The 24,397-nt window shown below is 34.3% G+C and overlaps 2 protein-coding genes across 2 annotated transcripts; one reads left to right on the forward strand and one right to left on the reverse strand.

Moving 5' to 3' along the window:
- Positions 1-318: 318 nt before the first annotated feature.
- LOC113061430 (calpain-5-like) lies at positions 319-23,913 on the forward strand. The gene is made up of 13 exons (XM_026230529.1): positions 319-467; positions 4,142-4,314; positions 7,629-7,760; positions 14,668-14,876; positions 16,232-16,424; positions 16,509-16,702; positions 18,241-18,318; positions 19,258-19,453; positions 19,537-19,659; positions 20,604-20,800; positions 20,891-21,012; positions 22,109-22,245; positions 22,323-23,913. Exons 2-13 carry the CDS (start codon positions 4,150-4,152, stop codon positions 22,503-22,505), a joined length of 1,929 nt encoding a protein of 642 aa, XP_026086314.1. The 5' UTR covers positions 319-467; positions 4,142-4,149; the 3' UTR covers positions 22,506-23,913.
- On the reverse strand, positions 12,721-13,776 carry ompa (olfactory marker protein a). Its single transcript, XM_026230531.1, has one exon. The coding sequence runs from the start codon at positions 13,526-13,528 to the stop codon at positions 12,944-12,946; it is 585 nt and encodes a 194-aa protein (XP_026086316.1). The 5' UTR covers positions 13,529-13,776; the 3' UTR covers positions 12,721-12,943.
- Positions 23,914-24,397: the final 484 nt, after the last annotated feature.

Below are 24,397 nucleotides of genomic sequence, written 5' to 3' on the forward strand. Positions count from 1 at the left end.
TATATAAATTAGTTTATTATTATTATTATTAATACCCGAATAGAGACTATTAGTCACAGTAATCGCAATTCTGCCTGCTTGTTTCAGTTCTGATTGATCCTCAATATAAAATCACCACTCGGTGGCAGCAGGAACCTTAAACATCATCATAGTGCGTTAAACCATATGTTTTGTGTTTTTCTGTCGTTTGTTGTTTTGTTTTTCTCAGCTGGCTATAGCAAACGAGCGAGTAAAGGGGTTTCTCAAAATAGTTGAATTCTGTGGCTCGATAATAATTTTCGCCCTGTGTTTCCTCTTTGATAAATGTTGTAAAAACGCCCACGAGTGCTTGAGCAGTGAAGGCCCCTCCCTCAGAGTCCGGAGAACATGAAATAAACGAGGAAATAGACACAAACACACAGTCTGTGGACACGAGCGTGTCTGATGGAGCAGTAAACCATAGAAAGCATCAGTTCAGCCTCAAACAGGTAAATGACGGCATTTCAGATCATGTTTACTGGGGTATTTTTCAAATGTGTGCAAGTGTCTGGGGTGTTCCCTCTCAAGAGAAGCATATCGCGGGGCTTTCTCCCGTTGAGAACGCTTCGAGTGTTTCTGTTGAAACATGTCTCGGGTTCGCGCGTGTTTGGAATGTTGAAAAGTTACACTGTAACACTCTGTAACGAACTTGATACATTCATACAGTTGACAGAGTTCTGTGGTCCTGACTAATTTGAATATGAAGAATTGTTTAAGTTGTGGTTTCCAAGCCTGACGAACACTGACGAATAAAATCTCTATAAAATAGAGCCTGCAATTTTTTATCCAAAATACAGCAAAATCAATAATATTGTGAAATATAATATAAAGTCAAATTTAATTTATTCCTGTGATTTCAAATCTGTATTTTCAGCATCATTACTCCAGTCTTCAGTGGCACATGATCTTCAGAAATAAACGTAATATGAAGATTTTCAGATCAAAAAACATGTATTATCATTTTTTTTGTTATGTTGAAGACAGCTGAGTTGATTTTTTTTTCTAGTTTTTTTGATATGGAGAAAGTTCAGAAGAATAGCATTTATCTGAAATAGAAATCTTTTGTAACATTATAAATAAGTTAATCATCACCTTTGATCAATTTTATAGCCTTCTTGCTAAATAGAAGTATTAATAGTGTAATGTATAATGTTATGAAAACGTTTTATTTCAGATAAATGCTGATCTTTGGATCTTTCTATTCAGCAAAAAATCCTGACAATTTTTACTTAACTGTTTTAAATACTAATGCTAATAATAAATGAGCAACAAATCAGAATATTAGAATGATTTCTGAAGATCATGTGACACTGAAGACTGGAGGAATGATGCTGAAAATACAGCTGTGCATCACAGAGATAAATTACATTTTAAAATATATTAAAATAGAAAATTAGCTATTTAAAATAGAAAAACGAATCACAATATTGTTTTTGGGTCAAATAAATGCTGGATGGTTAGCCGAAGATAATTCTTTAAAAATATTTAAAATTCTTATCCAGATAGCTCAAACTTTTGCAAACACTATGGGAACATTGATTTAGTCCTTGTGACACAATGTGCATTGCTTTTAGTTTTCTATACTGAATATTTTACATTCCAGACTTTATCATAAACCTTAGTTGCGTCAGTCCAGTAAGTGTTCATCTTAAAATATTACGAAAATTGAGCACAGATGACGCATGTTTTATTATTATTTTTTTAATGCAATGACATTGACACATTTTAAGCATCCAGAAGCTTTCTGAGACCTTTTAAACTGCTCAAATTATATGTCAACAAAGACACACCCTCTGGAAAAACACTATGCCATGGCTGACTCATTCTCATGAATTGATTGTCCAGAAGTAAGATCCATGTGTTGTATAGTGTTTGTCTTCAGAAACCTGGATCTTTTGTGCTGTCAGTGGAATGGTGTGGTTCAGTAATTCCGGTCTGGATGGGTGTATGGTGTCTTAAACTGATTCAGCTGAGCTCCGAATCGATCTTTTCTCTCTCACAGTCGTGTCTAATGCTTTTATGGTTGTGTGCAGATGTGAATGGGCTTTGTCTTTCATTTGTAAATCCTGCAGGACGACCCCATGGTTTTCTTTTCTATCAAGAGTGATGAACACCAGAGCAAAAAGCAGAAGCGTACAGTAAACTAAAGGAGGGGCCAGTCATCTTTATCAGATACTTACAGACAATTTCTGAATTTTTTTCCTCTTTTTGGATCTTCTGGTTTGACGTTGTGATACTGAGTCACGTCTCACTGCTCATGTGGCTTTTAGATGTGCTTTGCATGGAAGTTAAACCGTTTTACATAAGAAATAGTTCCCACAATGTCATTCCAAACCCAAATTAATGACATGCAGCCAAAACCATTGCTTTTAAGGCATTGGTCAATTTTGAGATTTCTTCCATAACATTTATTCTTTTTAGACTAGTGGAAAGAACATCATTATTATTATATTTTACACAAAAATAGATGTTTAGCAGAATGTCAGAACCTCTGGATTTTCATTTGTGTTTTGTTTAAAGAGATATCCACTGTATTCTTAAAGGAATAGTTCAGCCAAAAATCAAAATTTGCTCAAAATGTGCACACCCTCCAAGATCAGGATGAGTTTTTCTTCAACAGATTTGGAGAAATGTAGCATTGCATCACTTGCTCAGCAATGGATGCTCTGCCGTGAATGGGTGCCGTCAGAATGAGAGTCTAAACAGCTGATATATATATATAATTCAATAATTCACAAGTAATCCACCGCACCTCCAGTCCAGCAAGTTATATCTTGAGAAGAGAAAAGCTGCATTTTTGCAAGGAACTTACAATTCATAAGGTAATGTTTCCTTGTCCTCTATCCATAATATTGCTTTCTGATTCAGGCGAGAAATTTGCACAGATCAAGTACCGCTTACAAGCCAAAACAGCTCTAAACAAATATGTGTGTGGATTTTGATGTGAGAGACCATAGGAAATGACTTTATTTCACTGGAGGAAATGTTATTATGGATTGTAGATTTTGGCTGGAAACAACGGATTGAAGTTGAAAACATCTTAATGATGCATTTGTTTCTCACAAAGATGCAGCCTTTGGCTTCATAAGACATTAGAAGTATATTTCACCCACAAATGAAAATGAAGTCATCATTTACTCTTCCTGTTGTTGTTCTAAACCCGTGTGCCCTTCTTTCTTTTTCGGACCACGAAAAGGGATTTTAACAAAAATGTGCCATGCGTGCTTGTCTATAAAATGACAGTATATGGAGATCAATGTCAAGCTTTTTATAAAAGACGCAAAAGTATTACAGAGTGGTTCCATGCGACATGTGCCGTATATTCCAAGTGTCCAGTTGGTCTCTGTTGCTTTTTATTAATCTTGATTTTTTTCATGCAAATGGTGCTTTTCCTGGGCGAATCGGAGTGAACTGTGGTGCTAATAGTGTCCTGAACACACAGTCCTCCACTGAGACCAACAGCCAAGTCAGGATATTCTTTAAATTATATGTTGGAACACTTGGAATAAATGGCTTGTCACATGGGACCACTCTGTGATACTTTTGCATCTTTTTTTAAATTCTTTATGTTGATCACCATACACTGCCATTATATGGACAAGCACACGTGGGACATTTTTTTTGAAAAATCTCCTTTAGTGGTCCAAAAAAGAAAGAAGGGTATACAGCATTCAGACAACACAACACTTTTGGGTAAACTATCTTTTTAAATTTTCTTATGGCCTGGAGTGGATTACTTGTGGATTATTGTGATGTTTTCATCAGCTGTTTAGACTCTCTTTCTGACGGCACCCATTCACTGCAGAGCATCCACTGCTGAGCAAGTGATGCAATGCTACATTTCCCCAAATCTTGGATGTCCTGAGGCTGAGAACATTTTCAGCACATTTAAATTTTTGGCTGAACACTTCCTTTAATGTCAAACTCACGCATCCAAAACTGTTTCTACATTAGGCTTTTTGCTCTATTATATAAACGGCCAAAACTCAGTTCCTGTTCTGAATAAATCATATTTCCTCTGAAAACACACACGTACAGCGGAACAGATCAGACACAGTGAGGGGTGTTGCAGCGTCCAGGTCAGGTTCCTGCATCATGATCTTTAGTCCGTGTGTCGTTCCAGACAGAAGGATGTTCTCGTCAGTGAAGCCGTTTGAAGGCCAGCAGTTTTCAGCCCTGAGGAAACAGTGCCAGCAGAACGGGACTCTGTTTGAAGACCCCGTCTTCCCCGCTGTGGACAAGTCACTCTTCTATAGCGGGAACCGCATCGGAAAAGTCACCTGGAAGAGACCGAAGGTAAGGAGCAATCACCACACGAATGCAAATAATGCAAGTTATTTCTATCTTAAGCTGCATCTTAATTTTGTCTGTTTTCCCTATTGTATTAGTTAATAAACCTAATTGTTTTAGAATCAGGTTTATTTCATAAATCTGATCATTTAACACTTAAATTTCAGGATTTAAATATGAAACTGATTATTGGTCATTTTAACTTTTTTTTTTTTTTTTTTTTACTAATTAAATACAATTATTTTATAATGCAGATTATTTTATAAATCTGATAATTCAGCATTTGAAGTTCAGGATTACAGTATGGAACCTTATATTTGTATATTTTTCCTATTTGATTAATAAATAAGTCTAATTGTTTTATAATCCGAGTTATTTTATATATCTGATCATTGAACACTTGGAGTTCAGGATTGAAATATGAAACTATATTTGTATATTTTTCATATTTTATTATTAAACTAATTGTTTTATAATCAGGGTTATTTCATAAATCTGATCATCGAACACTTAAAGTTAGGATTAAAGTATAAAACTTGTAATTAGTCTTTTTTACCTATTTTTCTTTAAATAAATCCAATTTATTTTTAAAATCTGAAAATTCAACATTTGAAGTTTAGGATTACAGTATGAAACTATATATTTTCTCATATCATAAATCTGCTCATTTAACACTTACGCTTCAGAATTATAATATGAACAGAAAGTACTAGTAAAAGCAGTAGTAAGCAGATAGCACTGGTTCATCCAAAGATTTGATAATAAGTGCCCTTTCACAACTTTAATGCACTTGAAGCGTTTGAGGGTTGATTTTACGGCTGGTTCACGTCATCACTGATCGGATCTGATCTGTGTGTGTAGGGAAGGTGTGGCTCTTTTGGCCGTAGATCTTGTGTAACTGCACAACACCTATTACTTACATGTTAAAACTCACGCCAGATAAAGTGTTTATAGTTGAAACAATAGCCTCTTCACACAGACCCCCGCTTGACTCCTTTCTGAATGCTTGCAAATATTATATTTAGCCAGAGATTATAATAGTTATTGTTTAGAAATGTGCATGAGTAAAGGTTTGTGTACAGGACTGGTTTCCTTTAGCAGTCATAACTGAAGTCTAGTGTTGGGATAAATTAATGTTTTCTTAGAATATAAATAAACCTGAGCTGGGATGTATGTAGATCGTGGCAAAAATGATTAATAAATCTGTTTTGATATGTAATATTCAATACACTACCATTCAGACGTTTGGGGTGTATTAGCATCTTTGACTAGCTTTTGACACATCTTTAGAAATTCATAAGCAAGCACAACCTTTAAGTGCAGACTGTCTTTATAAAAAAATAAAAAAAACATAAATGTAATGATTTGTTCTGTATGAAATGTGTTGTTTCTCCTCTTCTCCTCCCTGCTGTTTTCAGCAGCATTTAGCTGAAGCTCATCACACAGAAACAAGCCGTAAAGATCTGTCAATTAAAACTGAATCCAGTCCATTAAAGGCTCTGGGAGAAATCTTTTTTGCAATCCATGGACTAGTTAAATATGCATGAGGTTTTAATTGACCCTTAAGTGGACTGTCATTTGTTAGATGAGCTTAAAGCTTGCTTTATCTAGTGAGCGGCTAATGTAGCCGTGTTTGTTACCGTAATTTTTATCTGTACCAGGTAAAAATGGTGCATTTGATCACTTCTATTACTTCTCTTCAACAAACTTGCAATTTGAGGAATCTTTCATGTCAGAAACAACCCAAGGTTTAATACTAAGCATGCTTAATAGTAAACACCACTAGAAAGGTCACACAGAGCAGCATGTTTGCCTCATACGTTCAGGACGTCCATCATGAATGACTGTTCTGTTCAGGCATGTGAGTGCTATGTAGTTGAACAAGTGCCATGCAGTGTTCCTCCTACTAGAAAGCTCCTGTTTCATGAACCGCAGCGTTTCTGTTAAAGCTCAAGTCTGTTTTGTTATCTCTGGCCGGTGGCAAAACAGACCTTCACTAATGACTGTCACATGAAGCAGCTCTTCCTCACTGCAGCTGATGTCTGAAACAATACTAGATGTTGTGTTGAGGAAAGCTGGGCAGGGAGAAAGACTGTGCAGCTCCATGTTTGTAGTGTAGGGATGCATACTTTGGCCCCAAAAAATTATTACTTTTTTTTTTTAAACAATTTTATCATTATATTATCAGTATGACTTAATAATAATAATAAAGATAATAATAATAATTATTATTATTTATAATAACAATAATTAGTATTATTATTTATAATAATAATAATAATAATAATAATAATAATAATAATAATAAAGTATTATTATTATTTAGAATAATAATAATAATAATTATGATTATTATTATTATTATTATTATTATTATTATTTATTATAACAATAATTAGTATTATTATTATTAATAATAATAATAATAATAATAATAAATTATTATTATTATTTATAATAATAATAGTTATTATTATTTATAATAATAATAATAATAATTATTATTATTTATAATATGATAATAATAATAATAATTATTATTTATAATTATGATAATAATAATCCATTTTAAGTATAATAATACTATAATAATTAAAAAAAGTTTAACTATTTTTTTTAATATTAACTCATATTAAAATATAATTAAAAATAGTTTTATTTTTAGTACCGTTATTATTAACAACAATAGGAATGATAATTAATAAGAATTATAATTACATCTTAAATTCTTAATTTTCAACCATTAAATCGTTAATCTTTAATTTTACTGGAAAACCACAGGAAACCTTTAAAGTTTTTTTCTTTGTTAGCAATAGGTTCATAAACGCTTCTTACAAATCAGGTGAAATTAATAATGCACGTTGCGTTCCCAAATGCATATGTGCCTAAATGTGGTTATAGTATATTGATTTAATTAAACCCCAATCATTCAAGTTTTAATTAATCATTCAACACCAGTCTCATCGGCATAAAATAAAAAATGCTAGTCAGTCTCTGTCTTTTTTGTTTGAATATCTTGAATTTCATGCTGACTTTTAACCAGAAAAACCAGCTTCCCCATGTTTGTTTCATTTCAGGACAAAAGGAATCCTTAAACTAAGCTTTTAAATGGTTAGTTAGAACATTATGCAATTTCAGCAGTCATTGCACATCTATGACACACTAAACATGTTAACCAAGAACAGAAAAAACATGTCTGGATTAATAACCGGTGACATAAACACACTGCCCTGCGGTCCTTCTGTAACTTGACTCTCTTTAATACATGTGTGATCATAGAGGATCATGGGAATCTCTTTGTCTGTCTGTCTGTATAACAGGAGCTGTGTGAAGACCCACACTTGTTTGTGAACGGGATCAGCGCTCATGACCTGAACCAGGGGCAGCTGGGAAACTGCTGGTTTGTGGCGGCCTGCTCCAGTCTGGCCTCCAGAGAAGCTCTGTGGCAGAAGGTGAGTTCATGTTCATTAGATGTTACCATCAGAGCCGTTGAGAAATAGTTGAGACACTCCCTTAGGCTTCCATAGGAGCATAGGAGCTGTGTCATGGAGCAGTCAATAGATCCAGTTTTGAAGCCCATTCATTTCAGTGCTTCTCGAGGACACTCGCTGGTGAATTGAAGAAATTAGAGCATTTTTTACATTTTAACATTCATTTCTCAGGACTGTGGACCGTAGTGGTATTTAAGAAGTGTGCTATCGTAACGTTTCTCATTAGATAATCAATATTTTTACTATAATTTCACTTAGAAATAGGAGAAACGCCTTAATAGCGACTATAACCAGATGCTAGTTGTCATATGTTTAAGGTTTTAGTCTTTCTGCAATCTTTCTCTCCCTGTAGGAGGTTGAATTTGTTGTTTAATTCTGTATTTGCTTGCCTTTTTTAATATTCACTTATGATGTATGCTTGCGTGAATATCCTAAAATAATACTGGAATGTAATACAACTTTTTAATGTATAAAAATAGTGTTTGATAATGTCTAAATATACATTCAAATGCAAAAAAAAAAACAAAAAAACATGGACATCTAGTGGTTAAACTGTGGCATTACATATGAATATTATTTTTCTGGCCATCAATGCCTTTAATTTGCCTCTTTGCACTTAAAAAAATGTTTTCTCCGTTTTAAGTATTAACTAAATTAAACTGAACTTAGATGTAGTACAATTATTCACTCCTCAGAATAAAATGCTATTTTAAAAGGTTACTGGAAATTGCTCCAAATATAGTGAAATTGCTGTCTGTGCAGATCGATCCATGTCACAACTCTCTTTCTCAGTGCATCTGGATACAATTGTGTCAACTCTTTTAACTTGACATGGCGTCTTAAAATATGCAATAAAACGCTGAAAAACCAGCAGAAAAAAATAAATCGGAGCACGACGCCGGTAAAGCCAAGGTTATGGGTTCAATTCCCAGGGAATGCGTGAACTGATAAATAGTTAATCTTTAATGCAATGCTAGTTGCTTTCTATACATATGCAGTACTGGTCAAAAGTTTGTTTGTTTCCACAAAAATATTAAGAAAGAAATGTTTCTTGAGCAACAAATCATCATATCAGAATGATTTCTGAAGGATCATGTGACACTGAAGACTGGAGGAATGATGCTGAAAATACAGCGGAGCATCACAGGAATAAATTACATTTGAACATATTTTCAAATAGCAAAGAGTTATTATAAATTGTAATAATATTTCACAATTTATCTGTTTTTTACTGCATTTTTAATTAAATACGTTCATCCTTGGCAAGCAGAAGAGATGCATACAAGTACAGTAAATTTAAAACAAACCCTTGCTGGATCTTACATTTCAATTATTTTACTTATTTCATTTTTTTGTTTTGTTTAGATGTCAGTTGTGGCTAATACCACCTTCATTTTAACTAAAATAACTCTAGTAAATCTGATATTTTGTCTGAAACGGTGATTACTGTGGTAAGGGTGTCCTCGCTCAGTGATATCAGCGGCCCGCTCTCTTATCATTAGTTTGGTTAATGAATAGGTTAAATGTCGATGAAAGTTAATATTCCCTCTAGTGAGAAGGATTGCACCTTACTAGTCAGAAGAGGTGAGTTAAATAGAGTTTATGCTGTGGGAAATCATTCTGCTTCAGTCTAGACTGACACATTCACACCATATTCGCTCGTCATAACCCCGCAGGGTTAATTATTGCCTGGAAGATACCTGTGTCAGTCTTCATGAGCAGCAGTGTGTTTGTGTGTCCTTTAAAGAGTCTGAAACACTGAAGCATGTTAAAACATCAGCATGCCTTGTTCAGTCTGAACGCTTTCACATCATGTCTGGTTTTATCAGATTTTTTCAACTCTGTGATTGTACATTTGAGTTATTAATATCTTTGGACGGCACAGAATCCTTCAAAACGTCAAAACAATGTTCTTGATGTCTGTAAAATCAGGGCTCAACCAAGATGATTTTTACTTGCCCTGCCAACATTTCCACGACAAAACATTTTTGAGCAATCTTTTTTAATATTTGTTAGAAATATTTCAATATTTAATTTTTTTTTGTTTTACAAAACTTCTGTAATGCAAATTTAAAAACAATGCAAAACATTACTGATTGGTTTAATTATTTTTTTTTGTATTTTTGTTAGTTTTTTATATATCTAATAAACTTAAAAAAAACAGTTTTTTAGTTCTAGTCTTTTTCGTATTACCTCATTTTGGTACTTAAATGAAAGTTATAGAAATATTGCCCTGGCAACAAACTGAAATGAAATCAGTTTTATAAATGTTTATAAATAAAAAGGTTTATAAATAGATACATTTAATTTTTTATACATTTTATAAAAAAATTTTTTATAAGTTAAATTTTTCATGAAATATTTTATTTCAGCTATATTTTAACCCCTTAACTGTCACTCACGTTTTTGAAGATAGAGATGAATGTGCATGATACAAACCTACATTTTTATAATTCATGACTGAAAACATTTTGTAACATGATTTTGATGTACCATTTACATGGTAATGCAATGTCTGATTTAAAAATGGGTTTTAAAGGATGAATTTTGAAATTTTAAGTTTTCAGTTGATATATAACTTCTGATGATTTCTAAAATGTGATCGAGAAAAAGGCAACGAAGATTTTTTTTTTTTTTTTTTTTTTTTTTTTTTTTTAACCGGTCAAAACTCCTCTTATAATTTGGATTTTTGAGGGTGCACTCTTCTCATAAATTACTTTTCCTACATCATTTTTAACTAAAAACATTGGTAAAATATATATTTGGGAGTCTTAGACCTTTCCAGCGAGATATAGTTTTTCAAGATTAGATTAGATTTGATTGTAATATACGGGACGGGGTGATAGTTAATGGGTTTTAATTAGCAAAAACTATTTTGTTAGTTTAAATGTGTTTTAGAGATCAGTTACAACATCGTTTTTAGTTTTCAGCACATTTTTACTGTGCTTATGTTTCCAAGACAATCACAAACCATTTTTGCAATACTGACAAAACGTCAGACGCAGAACACAGTATAAGTGTGGCACAAATATTTCTATGAATGTTTGGATTTTAAAAGACTTGTTTTTAATGAAATAAATCCTCAGTGTCTGCTTGTTCCTGTTTTCTACAGTGGATCGGTGATTCCTCGAGTGTTAACTCATTATTTCACACAGAACGTGACGTGTTTGCAGGTACACTGTAATCCTTCCAAACAGAGTCATGGGATGTGCTTCATTATTAGCACTAGTTTTGTTTTAGAGAGGGAGATTTCCTCGATGGCTTCTGACTAATTGGAGACTTGGGGTTATTACCTCTCTCCATGTTAACTTGTGTCCACAAACGATGCACACTTGTGGACAAACACGAGTCCCACGAGACGACTTCTCTTGGTTTCTCTGTCTTACACATTTCCAGATGCGAATGCATGGAGAAAGTTTTTTAAAAAGACTTTCCGTTCACTCATGAGCTTACAGTCGTACGTCATCCGTCCACGTAATTCTCATTAAAGAGCCTCGCGGGACGCCCTGCCGTAACGCACCTCACACAGATATACACCAGTGCGCAGGACGCCGAGCTCTCCATCTCCCTCCGAGCGCTGCGTTCTGTCTCTACTAGACGTGTCGTTTCCTCTTGAGGTCTCATTACTGTCTTGTAACACATCCCTGTCTTCCTGCCGTCCCCCTGAAGACCTGCGTCACACACACACACACACTCTTTTGTAGTGAGCTGCCTACCTAGCCAGTATTTCAAGATGCTAAAGCTCATCTTAAAGGTAGGCAGGGATCATATGTTGACATTTAAGAACTTACTTTGACCATTTTGTTAAGGCAACACCACATCTGTGCTTCAAGGAGAAAACCATCCCAGAATGCATTGCAACTAGCTCTGTAGGGGAAAATTAATCATTTTAATTGTGGGATGGCTCTTATTCACGTTACATGTACTTACAAAATAACAATACACTATGCAGGATTACATGCAACTAAGTAACTTTAATATTACTTAGTACATATTTGTATAATTATAGATTAAATGACCCAAATTAACCCCTAGAATTATACCTTAAATGAAACCTTAAAATAAAGTGTAACTAATTATAGTTTAAGCTTTAGTAATTATGTGCTTTTGTCACTTAATAAATAAAACAAAAACTTACTAATTAGGTTTAATTTATTTAATTTTTTTAGTTATAGTTTTTTTTGTGTGGCACTTTTAGTATTTAGTATTTTTTATTTTATTTAACTAAAATATTTTGATAGATTTAGTCAATGATATTTTTTTTTTGGATTATTAAAAAATGCATATAATTTATAATTATGCAAAACTGATTTACATTTTATTTGCAATTTACAACTTTTTGTATTAATTTCAATAGATTGTTATACATAAAGTAAATATAGTATAAACATTTTTTCAATGTAATATTTTATTTCAGCTTTCATTTACAAAACATTTTTTAATAGTTTTTATGTTTTGAGTTTGCGGTGTTGACAAGCTGAAACGTTAGTTATAAAAATACTTTTTTATATAATGCAAATAAAATATTTTATATAATATTATATATTATAAATTAATACAATAATTGCAATTATAAAAAAAAATCTGTTTTAAAAATCTAATATCTATTTTAACCATTATTTGAAACCGAGTTATAGATGTTCATGCCTGGGGAAAAAAACAGTTTCATGGATAATGTGAGAAATGTAATGGAAACACTCGATGACATAAACGACTGATGAATTGGCTTTTTGAACCAGTTCATTGAATCAGTGAGTCATTCTTCCCAGAACTAATGCGTGACACTTGCCTGAAGGCAGGGCGCTTTGATTGATTCCCGAAGTTGATTCGGCTGTGTGTTGGTTAGAGCCGATGCTGGTCAAGACTGATGACCTTCCAGTACTCAAAAATAAAATAAAACACTCACATGCAGAAACAGAATGATTGACACATAATTTTTTATTGAGCTGTCTATAAGCATCAGAATGGCACTGGATTACATATTCACCGGACAAAATGCATAAATAACAATCTTTCTAAAATGTTGCTTCTCTGGACCGCAGGATGAGGAATGAATCTAAATCAGTAATACATGGCATTGGTGAAAAGAGAGCATCTGACCTGTCTGGGGTTTTAGGATACGATGCTCGGAGAGACTCGATCTGTTAATTGTTTTTGGTGAAGGTCAAAGAGCAGGAGATTTTCTCTTTGGTCGCTCCCTCCTTGAAAGCGAACAGGAAGTACATGACTTTCCGCACCTTTGCCAGCTCCGCGATCCTCTCTCCGAACTCCTGGATATCCGCCTCCAGACACTTGATGGGCAAATCGTCTGGATCTCCGGCGTTCCTCCAGAACTGGCCGATGGGCTCCAGCAGCTGCCTGGTCATCAGGTTGGTCAGGTCGGGCGTCCAGAGCTGGCAGATGCCAGTGACGGTGAAGCGTCCCGTTCCTTGCAGGCTGACGTTCCAGCGGGAGAAGGTCAGGTCCTGTTGGCTGAAGTCCAGCTTGTAGACGGACTCGTGCGGCAGGAGCAGTCTCTCTCCGTCCTGCCGCTTCTGGCCCTTCTGCTGCAGCGACTGCACCCTCAGACGCATCACCTCCGTCAGCTGCAGGTCTTCGGTGAAGGTCAGCTCTATTTCCGAACCCATGACCGGATCGTCTTCGAGTCGAGGGAGGATCGGTGCGCTTGTGGCTTGTGTCTGTGTGCGACTGAATAAACTCTCTCCTCTCTCAGCCTTCACTCTTTCCATCCCACCCCTCCACCCGCCTCTGTGGCCCCGCGGGGCAGAAAGCCTGGTTTAGTTGGGGACTTTATTGATTCTGCCACACATGCTCTGAGCCTCTGGATGAGTTTTGGGAGCAGAAGGAGGAGCGAATCAACCAGAGGTTCACTGCTAGAGTTTGACGTGTTGCAGCACTAGGCAACAGATGCTTAGGATATTATTTTTTTAAATTATTATTTAAATATGCATCTGAATGATAATACTGCTTTTAATTATTTTATTTTATTTTAACCCCACATTCCCTTTACCTAATGCCAGTAGATATATATTTGTATTTTATTTGACACCACATTTCCTTTACCTAATGCCAGTGGATATTTAATTTTAATTCTTTTTTTATTTAATTTTATTATTTTATGTTTATTTTTTTTTGACCCCACATTCCCTTTACCTAATGCCAGTGGATAATTTATTTATTTATTTTTATTTTAATTGTTTTTATTTTTTATTATTTTGTTTATTTTTTTGACCCCACATTCCCTTTACCTAATGCCTTATTTTGTTTTATTTTATTTCATTTATTTATTTATTTTTAATTTTTTTTTTTTTTACCCCACATTCCCTTTACCTAATGCTAGTGGATATTTTATTTTATTTTATTTTTTATTTTTGACCCCACATTCCCTTTACCTAATGCATATGGACATTTGACTTAAATCTAAAGTAATTCAAAAAAAATTTTTTTTTTTTTTTTATGTCTGATTATTTTCATTAGATTGTCATGCAGTAAAAATCAAAATATTATTCTTATTATAGACTAAGTTTTTAGTATTGTGGTATTCTGACTTGAGGATTAAATGTGCTTAACTGACAAGAAAATGCAAAAAACTAAAGCAAAACTAATGCTATTAAAATTTCAGAAAATTTGAAACTATCCAAAATGTTGAAGTACTAAAATTTTCAATGTAAATTATTAAAATATATATATAAAAAAAACAAGATAATACTTATTTAATAGGAAAACAACATTGCTTTAAATAGGGTTAATTTATTACTAAGCTCATGTCATTCCATGACTTTTTTTGTGGTTTTTGTTTCTCATTTTCCTCGTCTGCATCAGAGGTCTGATTCTAGTTATAAAAAAGCAGTGTGTTGTCTGTTTATAGGTTATCCCAGATTGGAAGGACCAGGAATGGGACAAGCAGAAACCGGAGAGCTATGCTGGGATATTTCACTTTCGGTTCTGGCGTTTTGGAGAATGGGTGGACGTTGTTATCGATGACCGACTGCCGACCGCAAACGGGAAGCTCATCTACTGCCACTCCAACGACAGTAATGAGTTCTGGAGTGCACTGGTGGAGAAAGCCTATGCCAAGTAAAACCTCCAATATCACACATCATATATAATTTGTTTTAATAAATGCTGTTCTTTTTAACCTTTTATCTATCAAATTTCCACAGAAGAATAAATAAATAAAGCAGCACAACTATTTCCAACATTGATAATAATCAGAAATGTTTCTTGAGTAGCGAATCAGAATATCAGAATGATTCTGAAGATCATGTGACACTGAAGACTGGAGGAATGATGCTGAAAATACGATTTTGATCAAAGGAATAAATTACATTTTAAAGTATATTAAAACAGAAAAGTGTTTTTTAAAATTTTAATACTATTTCAGAATATTACTGTATAATTCTGTATTTTTGCTCAAATAATTGCAGCCTTAATCAGCAAAAGAGTCTTATTTAAGAAACATTAAATATCTTACTAACCCCATATATATATATTATTTGATCAAAAATACAGAAAAAAACTGTAATATTGTGAAATATTATTACAACTTAAAATAATAGTTTTCTATTTGAATATACTTAAAAATATATATATATTCCTGTGATGCAAAGCTGAATTTTCAGCATCATTCCTCCAGCCTTCAGTGTCACATGTAACATCAGTCGATCACATGATCATTTAGAAATCATTCTTATATTCTGATTTATTATGAGTGTTGGAAACAGTTCTGCTGTCTAATATATTTGATCAATAAAAGGTTAAAAAGAACTGCATTTATTCAAAATAAAAAATAAATTCTAATAATATATATATTCTAATAATAGATTTTATTTACTATCACTTTTTATCAATTTAACACATCCTTGCTGAATAAAAGTATTGATTTTATTTAAAAAGAAAGAAGAAAAAAAATAACTGACCCCAAATTACTGACCAGTAGTGTATATTGTTATTACAAAATATTTATATTTTAAAAACATAGCTTCTTTTTTTTCTCTTTTTTTTTTTTTTTTTTTTTTTTTTTTACTTTTTATTCATCAAAGTATCCTAAAAAAGTATCACATGTTCTGGAAAAAATATTAAGCAGCAGAACTGTTTCCAACTTTGATAATGAATCATCATATTAGAATGATTTCTAAAGGATCATGTGATAATGATCCTAAAAATTCAGCTTTGCATCACAGAAATAAATGATCATTTAAAGTATAATACATTTAAAAACAATTATTTTAAATTGTAATAATATATCACAATATAAAAAAAAAAAATCTGTATTTTTGATCAAATAAATGCAGGCTCGATGAGCAGAAGAAGCTTCTTTCAAAAACATTAAAAATAGTAATGTTTCCAAACTTTTGGTCTGTACTGTATATATATACAATTCTGATATGCTTCTTAATACTGGTTCATTTATCTGGTCCCTCTTGTCTCAGGATCTGTGGATGCTATGATGCTTTGGATGGTGGAAACACGGGGGACGCTCTTGTGGATTTCACTGGTGGCATATCTGAGCCCATGGATCTGCTGGAAGGGAAGTTCAGTCAGGATGAAGAGGCCCGAAATCAGCTGTTCGAGCGCGTTCTGAAGGTCCACAACCGAGGAGGCTTGATCAGCTGCTCCATTAAAGTGAGCTTCACGTGCACTAGCATTTAATGCATTCATGCGTCTCATCTCAGTCTTGTGTTCATATTTGGATTCTGGTTTTCGTAGGCGATGAGTCAGGCGGACATGGAAGCCCGTTTAGACTGTGGCCTGGTCAAAGGTCATGCGTATGCGGTGACTGATGTGCGTAAGGTGCGTCTGGGCACCGGCCTGATGGCGTTCTTTAAATCCGAGAAGCTCTGCATGATCCGTATGAGGAACCCGTGGGGGCAGAAAGAGTGGATCGGAGCGTGGAGCGACAGGTTTGTGAACATCTGGAAGCTGTTTAGTGTTACTGTCGAGCGTGTGTGGTTTATAAAGGAGCCTGAACACATTTAAACACTCCTGCATGATACTCCAACAGGAACTAAATTTACTATTTTGTGTTGTACTGTTTGTGCAACACGAGGAAACTTGGCCTTATTTAAGCCTGGAGTTTTTCCCAGCCTTCCCCTGATGTAAATAGTTTGATTTAAGGCACAGAAGCACTTCAAGTGATCATGTAAACAAATTCCCCAGTTTCTAGACAACATGCGCCTTATGCTAACATTCCCAAACAACGAGGAAGAGAAAGATTTAGAGCGAGACATGATTTGTGAACGAGAAGGATTAAAGTATTAAAGTTATTGTGTAGAATGCATGACTCACCCATGTAAAAAAAAAAATGTAAAAAATAAACATATGATAAGATGATATGGAAAAAACAGGAAATGTGAAGGCTGTGGATGCATCAAACCACAGATTGTTATTTTAAATGCTAAAATGTATTTTTGTGTTCATAATGCCACCTACTGGAGGACAAACTCAACATCAAGTGTCATATTTCAGCATCGTAAAATGCTTTAAATACTTTTTTTGTTCATGCTTCGGCCAGTTAACATTGAGTCAGTACTGACTGTGTTCACATTGCAGGGTTTTAGGAGAGAAAACAACATTTAAATACTCCAAATCAGGAATCTTCAACCACTTGTTTAGTGACCTATAACGTGAATAATGTAATATTAACTCGTTTAATTTTATAATGCTTACATTGCAAATTCATCAAAATAATCATAATTGATGTACAGCATATAAAAGCATTGAATTTTAATTTAATTTGTACATTTTAATACAATCATGTTGATGAATATAATTGTTGGATGAAGGTAATTAAATGTTTACATTCTAATATTGTATTTTCTTAAAAGCATTTTTTTATTAAATCAAATCAAAGGTTAAAAAATACAAAAACAAACATATAAGATATGCCATTAAAGGCATATTGGGTTAAATATATATATATGTTATATATGAAGGTAAATCACTTTTTTATATAGTTTATGTAATACAGATTGTTTCAAACAGCTTTACAGTAATACCGTATTTTTCGGACTATAAGTCGCACCTGAGTATAAGTCGCATCAGTCCAAAAATACGTCATGATGAGGGAAAAAACATATAAGTCGCACTGGACTATAAGTCGCATTTATTTAGAACCAAGAGAAAACATTACCGTCTCCAGCCGCCAGAGGGCGCTCTATGTCTTCAGTGTAGACTACAGGAGCACTGAGCAGCATAGAGCGCCCTCTGGTGGCTGGAGATGGTAATGTTTTATCTTGGTTCATATCTCTTAGTTCATTTCTCTTGGTTCATGTCAAATGAATTTTGATAAATAAGTCACACCTGACTATAAGTCACAGGACCAGCCGAACTATGAAAAAAAAGTGCGACTTATAGTCTGGAAAATACGGTAAACAGGAAAAGAATGATGTTTGTTTGTTTTTTTCTTAACCCATCTGGTTCTGTTTCTGTCCATCTGCAGCTCTGAGGAGTGGAACAGAGTCAGTAAGAGCGAGCGAGAGAAGATTGGTGTGACCGTGGAGGATGATGGAGAGTTCTGGTGAGATTCATAAATGAGATTAATATTCAACAAAGAAATATTTTGATCAAATACAGATGTTTCTGTTCCGGAAAACCCAAAACTGTCAATTTTCCCTTTGATGATAAACATAATGAGTACTGTCATTGTTCTCATCATTGTTAATATCTCAAATAATGTTTTAGCATTTCTATCTGTGACGTGCTGTCTATTACCATAGAGCATAATGTTTCTTTAAAAGCGGCATTGTTAAATTAATTCTTCATTGCAAAAATACGCATCCTCCCTTTCTGGCATCTTTTCAAAAGTTATTGGGTTTGCCTGGCTTACATGCATGACAGGAATTATATTGCATGTGCGTTTTCACATGACACTATAATTTTCAAAACATTGTGTATTTTATAAATGTGTGTGTGTGTGTACCATATTTTTCGGACTATAAGTCGCACCTGAGTATAAGTCGCATCAGTCCAAAAATACATCATGATGAGGGAAAAAACATATATAAGTCGCACTGGACTATAAGTCGCATTTATTTAGAACCAAGAGAAAACATTACCGTCTACAGCCACGAGAGGGCGCTCTGTTTTCAGTGTAAACTACAGGAGCACTGAGCAGCATAGAGCGCCCTCTGGTGGCTGTAGACGGTAATGTTTTCTATTGGTTCATTTCTCTCGGTTCATGTCAAATTAATTTTGATAAATAAGTCGCACCTGACTATAAGTCACAGGACCAGTATAGTCCAGAAAATACGGTATATTCCCTAAAATAAGTAACAAGTTGAAATGTTCTATGGTTATCAATAGGCGCTGCACTGTGCTGTCAAGTTTTACTTGTACTTTTGGTTAAAGCTGAATTATTTGGCCGTAAAGCATGCAGCTGCTGATTCAGGAAGTCTTCTCTTTATCTTCCTGTTGATGGTTGTTCTTTTCTGTCTCTCTGCTGCCTTTCCTCTCCCAGGATGGAATTTGAGGATTTCTGTAAGTATTTCACAGACCTGATTCTGTGCCGCTTGATTAACACGTCGTACCTGAGCATCCACAAGATCTGGGAGGAGGCCGTGATGCGGGGCTCCTGGAGTCGCCATTATGACCCTTTATTGAACCGCTCGGGCGGCTGCATCAACCACAAAGCCACGTTCCTCCAGAACCCACAGGTGCGGCGCCGGCGGGGGCTCGTTCACTACGGTGTGTGTTTATTGTGTAGACGTGTGCTGAAGAGCGTCTGTGTGTTTTTCAGTATGTGTTCGACGTGACAAAGACCGAGGACGAGGTTCTGATCTGCCTACAGCAGCAGGACAAGAGAGCTCAATCCAAAGACGGGAAAGGAGAAAACATCGCCATCGGCTTCGATATCCAAAAAGTATGTCTATGACACGCACAAACGAATCTTGAAAAAGATAAAGAGGCCTAATATTACATATTCTGATGATGCAGAGTTTAAAAATGTCAATAAAACGTTCCATTGTGAATTTTTTTTTTTTTTTTTTTGGCACTCAAAAGTCAAAATCTGTGGTTTCAGTTCGTCCTTCCACAAATGAAGGCCTTATGCAGAAAGCTTTAAATGCATAAAGTTATGGCATTAAATGTTGCATGCACTGCGAAAACTAAATATCTTCCTCTGTATTTCTGTCTTGTCTTCCAATACAAATATCTAAGCATTCTTAAATCATGATGAATTTAATGGAGATGAAAAGGGAAGATATAAAATCTTGTTTTCTAAGAACAGACATGTCAATTATTATTATTATCATTATTATTATTTAAGCATTGCATTATCATAAACTCGCTTTTATTGTCTTACAGTAACTTAAAACATTAAGAGATCGTATAGGCTTATAGTGATCCCTTTTATTTATTCCTTACATGTTCTTTATTTGGTCTTAAAAATCTTTACATTACTTTCATCAAACCTGCAGGAACCCTGAAACATAATGAGTTCTGTGATTGCTAAGATTTACATTTAATCATTTAGCACTCACTTTTATCCAAAGTGACTTTGTTAGACTTTGATCTCATGTAATGTGTTTTCTGCATGTAGGTTTCTATCTGTTGCATAACACAAAATAATGTGTTCAGAAACAGTCATGCATGTGAAAAAGGAGAATTTTCAGTGATTCTGACAGGAACTTCTTGACTTTATAGTTCACCCAATTAAATAGTTATTGAAAGCAAAAATGCAACAAAATGCACATATTTTTTGAGAAAGCAGACACTATCTTTGGCAACAGCACCTCCAAATTAGTATTAGGATTTCATTTATCAAATACGGTTTTATTTGATTGATCGAGATGTGTTTTCTCACAGGTGGAGCTCAACCGGACGTACCGCATGCACACCATCCAGAAAACAGTGGGCAGCTCCATCTACATTAACTCCCGCAGTGTGTTTCTGCGCAAGGACCTGAAGGAGGGCCGCTACGTCATCATTCCCACGACCTTTGACCCCGGCCTGCAGGGAGACTTCCTGTTGCGTATCTTCACGGATGTACCTGCCGCCTGCAGGTAATGCATCAGAAATGTGTTTTGTACAGCAGTCTTCTCTCTGTGTAGCGTTGATTGTGAGTGTATTGATGAAGGCTGTGTGGTGTTTAGGGAGCTGGCGTTAGACGAGCCGCCCCACACCTGTTGGACGGGGTGTTGTGGATACCCAAAGCTGGTCACACAGGTGCACGTCCACAGAGCAGATGGGCTCGCGGCTCAGGACTCGGACGGATGTGAGTAACGTCAGATTCATCAAATATCATCTGCCTATTCAAACATTCGTGATATGCACAGAAGTCATCTGACATCATGAAATGGATATAAAAATGCATGCACGTAAAATCCTTAGGAGTGTAATCTTATTATTATACACATTTATTGTAGCGCTTAACATTTTTAGAATTTTTGAGCATTTTTCTATCATTTCTGTATTGAAGGATTTTTGAAAAATGCATAAAACATTTACAGCCGTTATTTAATTATTCTACAAAAGTGTTATAATCGCCAAGTAAGATAATAAGTTATGTTATCCGACAACTTAAATATATTCAAGTGTACATTACAATACAGAAATGTAAGATTTTTAGATTTTTTTTTATGCTTTTGAAAGAATTCTCTTAATTATTTGATCAAAACGACAAAAAAATCAACAACAGTAATATTGTGAAATATTATTACAATTTCAAATAACTTTTTCTATCTGAATATATTGTAAAACGTAATTTATTTCTGTGATCAAAGCTGTATTTTCAGCATCATTACTCCAGTATTCAGTGTCACATGATCTTCAGAGTTTGATGCACAAGAAAAAAATTCTGATTATTATTAGAAACCATGCATTTTTTTAATTTTCCGGATTCTTTGGTAATTAACTTTTAAAAGAACACCATTTATTTGAAATTGAATTATTTTATAACATTATCAATATCTTTACTATCACTTCTAAAAAAAAAAAAAAAAGTATGCATCTTTGCTGAGTAAAAGTATTTTAATCTAAAATATTTATTTGTAATATGTGTTTTCTTTATTTTTAAATATACATTTTTGCATGATTTCAATTCACCTTTTACTTAATGCATTATAAAAAGTTCCAGTTATGTAATGTTTTAAATAACTTCCTGACATGCAGTCATAAGCTCTGTGATCTCATTTCCTGTTTCTTGATTTGCTTGTCACATGACGACAAAAATGTACTACTATTCTTAATAATAACAATTTAAAACATAACTGCTAAAAAGGACTGTCGGCTTTTTTTAATGAGACCGACCTGTTTGAAATTGACAGTGCAGTAACAGAAGTGCGTTTTGCTGTTTCTGAATGACATTTCAGCGTCTGACCCGTACGTCATCATCAGCTGCGAGGGAGAGAAGGTTCGTTCGCTGGTGCACAAAGACACACAGAGCCCAGACTTCGACGTGAAGGCGGTTTTCTACAGGAAGAAGCCGAGAGAGCCGATCTGCGTTCAGGTGCCGGTCTTCTAACAATCATTAGGGATGGATTCGCTCGTGTTTCCTCCTGTAATCTGCCTCCTTCTCTCAATCAGATCTACAACAAGAACATTCTGAAGGACTCGTTCATGGGTCAGGTGACCTTGACTGGCGACCTGTCCGACCTTCAGAAGCTTCACACCCTTAACCTGCGAGACAAAGGGAGCCGGCAGAACAGCGAGCTCCCGGGTCAGGTCTCGGTCAGCCTCACGACCAGCGACGTCCTCGCCAACATCTGAGCATGTCACGGTGACCACAGAGGGTTTACAACACGTCCTGTGTCTGTGGAAAGGGTTACACTTCTATTCACCTGCTCTTTATCTTCTTGGGAATGTTTCGTGAAGGCAGATTTACTTGTTTACAAGCACGTTTTACAACTTAAAGGGATAATCCAGTCAAAAATTAAAACTATTTACACGCACTCAAGTTGGCTTTCTTTCTTCTGTTGAAGATAGTTTGGCAAATAAATAGTTGACGCTAGCCATTGACTTCCATAGGAACCAACATTATTCAGAATATCTTCTTTTGTTCGCAGCAGAAGAAAGAAATTCATACAGGCTTTGCGCAACATGAGAACAGATTTAACATTTTTAGGTGCACTGTCCCTTTAAATGTATCATTTTCTGCTCTTTTGTGCTTTCAGTTGTGTGTAAATACATCAAGGTATCGTAGTACATGCATTTATATTAGTATATGAAATAACATGCATGCATATATCTAATACCACTATGTACTATTCATATATGTAGTTAGGAATTTCAGTTTTATGATCATAATTTGATCTTTCGTTTGCCAAATGATCTGAAATGGAGGGAGTTTATGCTCTCGGTTGTGTTTTCACTTTAAAATACTTGCCATAATCTTGACCACATGTTGATTTTTTTATTTTTATGAATCAGTTTATCAAGCTTTTGTGAAAGGAAACATTTCAACAAATGATGTGGTGTTTTATTTAGTGTTTTCATGTGTTTACCAGATTCCAGGATTCGTATTTAACATGGTGTTTGAAGTAAATATTCCATACAGGCATGTGAAAATGTCTCTATTTAAGGAAGAGCCAATGCATGATGAGTATAAACCTGTTTTAGAATCGTACAGCTGTTAAAATATACATTTTAAACATTTAATAGACATGATCACTACTGTTTACTATATATTATCCACACAATTGTGAAGAGCAGTTATAACCACTAGGTGTCAGTAAGTCAACAGAGGAAGAAGCAGCATGAAATATGAACCAAAAATATTATTATGCATTATATAAATATCAGATTGGTCATGTTCTGCTTCTGCACACTCTGGTAATAGTCACAGACAAACTTGAAAAATCACAATGTCATCATAAAGCCAAAACTGTTCTCCTGATTTGACACTTTTTCGATGTGAAATGTGATAATCTCAGTACATCTGTGCCATTTTACAACCACTATGAATTCTTTAGATTTTATTATTCATTATTTTTCAGTTTCTTTGCGTGTGATGTCTGTTGTTTACAGATGAATAGATGTGCCTTATCAGAACGGGTAAAAAAAAGCCAAAGAAATCTTAAACGTATTCTGTGATGTATCTTTTTGTATTTTAGAAATTGTGTTTTTCTCACTCTTTTACAAAATGAAATAAAGTTTAATTGAATGTTCCGTTACTTGCCTAAAAATACTGTTGTTTTTGTGTTTTGAACCGGATTTCTGTGATCATGCAAAATATTGGAATTGGAAAATTGCTATTTTCAGACTTGGCTCGTAAAAATATTTTATCAACTTCTGAAAGAAAACTCAATATGATTATATAAAAAATATTTTATTTGTTAATATTAATATTTTATTTAATAATATCAATGCCTGAATGAATGGAAATGTCATGGAATTTAATTGGTCAAAAGCTTGAAACATCATATGCATTTGTGTTTTTGTGTGTGTATTGTGTCAAATCATCAAAAGCTGGATTAAGACTGGAGTAATGATGCTAAAAAAATCAGCTTTAATCACAGAAATAGATTTATATATATATATATATATGTATATATGTGTGTATATATATATATATGTGTGTGTATATATATATATATATATATATATATATATATATATATATATATATATATATATATATAATTATACTTTACTTAAATTTT

The sequence above is a fragment of the Carassius auratus genome, chromosome 43 (assembly GCF_003368295.1).
Source record: "Carassius auratus strain Wakin chromosome 43, ASM336829v1, whole genome shotgun sequence".
Classification (NCBI taxonomy): domain Eukaryota; kingdom Metazoa; phylum Chordata; class Actinopteri; order Cypriniformes; family Cyprinidae; genus Carassius; species Carassius auratus.